This window comes from Nematolebias whitei, chromosome 6 (genome assembly GCF_014905685.2).
Source record: "Nematolebias whitei isolate Nwh7 chromosome 6, NemWhi1, whole genome shotgun sequence".
NCBI lineage: Eukaryota > Metazoa > Chordata > Actinopteri > Cyprinodontiformes > Rivulidae > Nematolebias > Nematolebias whitei.
The window spans coordinates 50,656,371-50,660,536 of record NC_056503.1 but is presented as its reverse complement, the minus strand read 5'-3'; the positions used below and the strand labels follow the sequence as shown (position 1 = coordinate 50,660,536).

At 41.1% G+C, this 4,166-nt stretch overlaps 1 protein-coding gene across 1 annotated transcript in view; it reads right to left on the bottom strand.

Annotated features, from left to right (window-relative positions):
• The window catches only part of myo18ab (myosin XVIIIAb), a gene marked incomplete at its 3' end in the record, with an annotated part of 65,905 nt that overhangs the window by 7,996 nt on the left and 53,743 nt on the right, over positions 1-4,166 (bottom strand). The window contains 4 exon segments of the mRNA XM_037677746.1: positions 311-415; positions 1,226-1,336; positions 3,263-3,355; positions 3,443-3,550. Of these exon segments, the coding sequence (XP_037533674.1) occupies positions 311-415; positions 1,226-1,336; positions 3,263-3,355; positions 3,443-3,550 (417 nt within the window).

The window sequence follows — 4,166 nt, the reverse complement described above, 5'->3', positions numbered from 1 at the left end:
TTCATGTCCACCTTGAAGCACAGAGCTTCTAAGCTTTTACGCTTTCAAAGAAAATCAGGTCTTATTTTGTTGTTGATGAAATAATTATCTCTACTGATGTTCTCTGGAGCTCTCTGGTCAAGTGAAGAAAAAATAAATCATCATCAAATTTAGAGCAAGAACATTACAAACACGAGTCCTTTCCACGTTAGCGAGAAACAACGGTGTCTTCAGAAAGAAATAAAGTGCACACACTGAAGCAGATGAAACTGTCCGGTGTTTGAACCGGACCTTCTGACGCAGCTCGCTGAGCTCCCAGAGTTTCTCTCACCTGACTCTGTGCTGACAGCAGATTGGACTCCAACTCTCGCTTCTCCTTCAGAACCTTCTGCTTCTCATCGTACTCTTCTTCAAGCTGGACCTCCATCTGCTTCAGCTACAAACAAACACAAATCAGTCATTTTCATGTTTGTTGGCAACGTATCTCACATCACTGTGTGGATTTCACCAAAACTATGAAAGTCATCGTTTGATGTACATCTACAGCCTCACCGAGTTTCACAGATACTGAGCTCAAATTTGGGGTGGTAGTAGCTAAGAGTCATCTACTAACCATGCACCAAGCTCCAACAGATAACATGATGCAGAGGACAGAGTGAGATGGAGGAGGGGGACTCGCTGTGGAGACCCTGAAGAGGGAAAAGCCAAAAGAAGAAGAAGATGCTCCTGAATGAAAATATCCATCCATCATCTTTAAACGCTCCTTCCTTTTCAGGTCACTGGTGCCCATGTCCAGCTATCACTGTGCAATGGGGGGGGGGACACGTGGACAGGTCTCTAGTCCATCACAGGGACACCTGGACAGGTCTCCAGTTCATTACAGGGCCACATAGAGACAACCACCCAGAAAGGCTCCTGGCTGGGATTTGATCCAGCAACCTCCTCATTGACAAGACACTGATCCACCGTGCCGTCCCCAATGAAAATCTGACTTGACAAACGTGTGAGTGCAGCTCAGATAAAAGTGAGACTGGTGAGGCTCTTTCTGTGATTCACAGCAAATATTGGGGTGTCAAGTGAAAAAATTCTGATTTGAGTCAGTGCCGGTTGACCAGGACACAGGTGGTCTAATCAGCAAGAAGTTTGGTTTGAGCAACACAAAACGATGTTTGGACTGCAACAATGTCTAAACTTCAGTTTCACATGAAACGGAGTCAAACAGGAAGAGAAGGGTGCAGCGCTCCACCTTCTTACTGCAGGACTGTCTGATCTCCTCCACTTCGTCGTCTTTGCTCTCAATCTCTTTGGAATGACTCTGACGCAGACGCTCCGTCTCCATCTCCAGGCGCAGCTTGGCCTGAAACGCACATGAAACAGGCCTTACAGCAACGCGCTCACCTCCACCCTGAACATCCTGTAACGTTCTGATACTCCTGCAGAGACAAATGTCCCTCTCCTTGTCTAAGTGGACAGGTTCTACTAAGAGTTGCTACATATTTAAACTGAGCAGTTATTGTTGTTATTGTTATTTAACAAAAAATAAATATCGGTCAAAACAAAAGTAAAAATCAGTGCTGAAAAAAGTGTCTTTGATTATTTAATGGAAAAATTACCTTTTCTGGCATGTTCATACATTTTAATAAAATTCATCAAAAGGTGTTTCATTCAACATAACATTCAATTCTTAGTAAGATGCTTAAAAATCTTTTTTTTTTTTTTAGATCTCAATAAAAAAATTTCCAGTGATTTTTGGAAATACATCTCCTCGTGTTAGTTCTATATGACTGTATGTGTATTTATGTGTATTATGGATTTAAAAATCCACTTCATATTCATCACAATGTTTCCCCTACTGTTGTACAAGGAGGGCGCCCCGCCTCGTCAATCCCACAGTAGTTGTTGGGTAACACACGAGAAAACAAGTTCTTCCCAGATGATTTGTTGAGAACAAGCTACAAGAGTTCCTCAACAAGGGCTGCAAGAAAAACATGACGTCATTGTTTTCTCGTAACCCAGGGAAATAAAACAAAGACTGTTCTTGCAGATGATGCAGAGCCTTCAGAGGTGCTGCACAGGTGTCTATTATGGAAGCTGTCAGAACAGGTGAATGTATACTGAGATCACCTGGCACTAAGCTTACTTACAGCCAGGTGGCTTTTATTGAATAAAGTAACTTCTGTGGGTAATGTTTGGAGCTTAAGGAGCTGAATATATAACGCAATTCAATTCAGTTCAGTTTATTTATATAAGTCCAAGTCACAACAGAAGTCATCTCAGGGCACTGAACAGAAACATTCTGAAACATTATAAAAGACAATTAACAAAAGATTTCTATCTGAGGAAGCTGCAGATTAGTTGAATCTTCACGTCGTCACAATCTCCCGTCCTGAGCAAGCACAAAGGCAACAGGTCACTCAGTGAGTTTTGGTGCTCAGGTCCAAAAACCAAAACCTTAATCTAGTCTGAGTTTAAAAGGAGAACATTTAGGGTCATCCAGGTTTTTATGTCTTTAAGACATGCTTGTAGTCTAAGTAGTTGATTGAATTCATTGGGTTTAATGGACAAATATAACTGTGTATCATCAGCATAACAATGAAAATTTATCCCATGCTGTTTAATAACATTACCTAATGGAAACATGTACAAGGTAAAGAGCATTGGTCCAAACACTGAACCCTGAGGAACTCCATGACTAACTTTTGGTGTATGATGAAGATTCATTATTTACATTTACAAATTGGAATCTATCAGATAAGATATGATTTAAACCAATTTAGAGCTGTTAACTCTATTCATCTGGCGTATTTTTGGAGAATTATTGCTTTTAAATAAATTAAAAATCTATTTAAATTTCAGGTTGTGAGGCAAAAAATAAAAAGATTACCAAGAAGGATGGATACTTTTGCAAGGCTCTATTTATGTTGCAGTTTATTGCTACAGCATCTTTAGAAAAGAGACGGGCACAAATAGAACAGGATTACTCCCTAAAACAAAACACAATACGTAAATAAATGATCTGAGACAATCAACCACTTTGCCACCCAGAAAGCAGAGCTAAACACTGACCCACCGTCAGATTTTTTTAAATCAATCAAAGGAAAGGTCTCAACAAGCCAAATCTTTGTGTTCATTCTTTTCAATGACAAAACAATTCAGTAAGTGTGATAACTAACTATATTAACTATATTATAACTAACTATATTGCTCTGCTGACCAGTTTTACTTTGACATCTTCCATCAACTGGGATCAAGTGAGCAGTTCCTTTAGGAACTGTGTTAGTACCTGCTCCAACATCTGGATGGTGCCAGCCTGCTCATCCAACTCTTCCTCCTGGTCCTTAACCTTGGCTTCCATATCACGAAGCTGCTTCTTTATCTGAACACACACATGCAGATATTTTAAACATGAGGCCAGTCGTCTGAAAAGCAGGAAACAAGTTCAATGAAATGCTGAATGACAAACCTTAGCAAGGGAGGCCTCGTCCTTGGATTCCTGGGAGTTGAGATCCTGCAGTTCTGCTTCCAGCTGGTCCAGCTTCAGATTAACGGCACACAGCTCAGTGTCTTTATCCTACAACACAAATGGTTCCAGTGAGAACACGGCAGGGAAACCCCAAAAGGTCAAGCTATCTTTCACTTACTGTGGACAAACTTGTGTCTTTTCTGAGGTAATTCTAACATGGACGTGTGTTGGTAAGAACATGGATGTGTGTTGGTAAGAAGAAGGACGTGTGTTGGTAAGAAGAAGGACGTGGGTTGGTAAGAAGAAGGATGTGTGTTGGTAAGAAGAAGGATGTGTGTTGGTAAGAAGAAGGATGTGTGTTGGTAAGAAGAAGGATGTGTGTTGGTAGAAACATGGACGTGTGTTGGTAAGAACATGGACGTGTGTTGGTAAGAAGAAGGACGTGTGTTGATAGAAACATGGACGTGTGTTGGTAAGATCATGGGCGTGTGTTGGTAAGATCATGGACGTGTGTTGGTAAGAAGAAGGACGTGTGTTGATAGAAACATGGACGTGTGTTGGTAAGATCATGGGCGTGTGTTGGTAAGAAGAAGGACGAGTGTTGGTAAGATCATGGACGTGTGTTGGTAAGAAGGAGGACGCGTGTTGATAGAAACATGGACGTGTGTTGGTAAGATCATGGACATGTGTTGTAAGACCATGGACGTGTGTTGGTAAGATCATG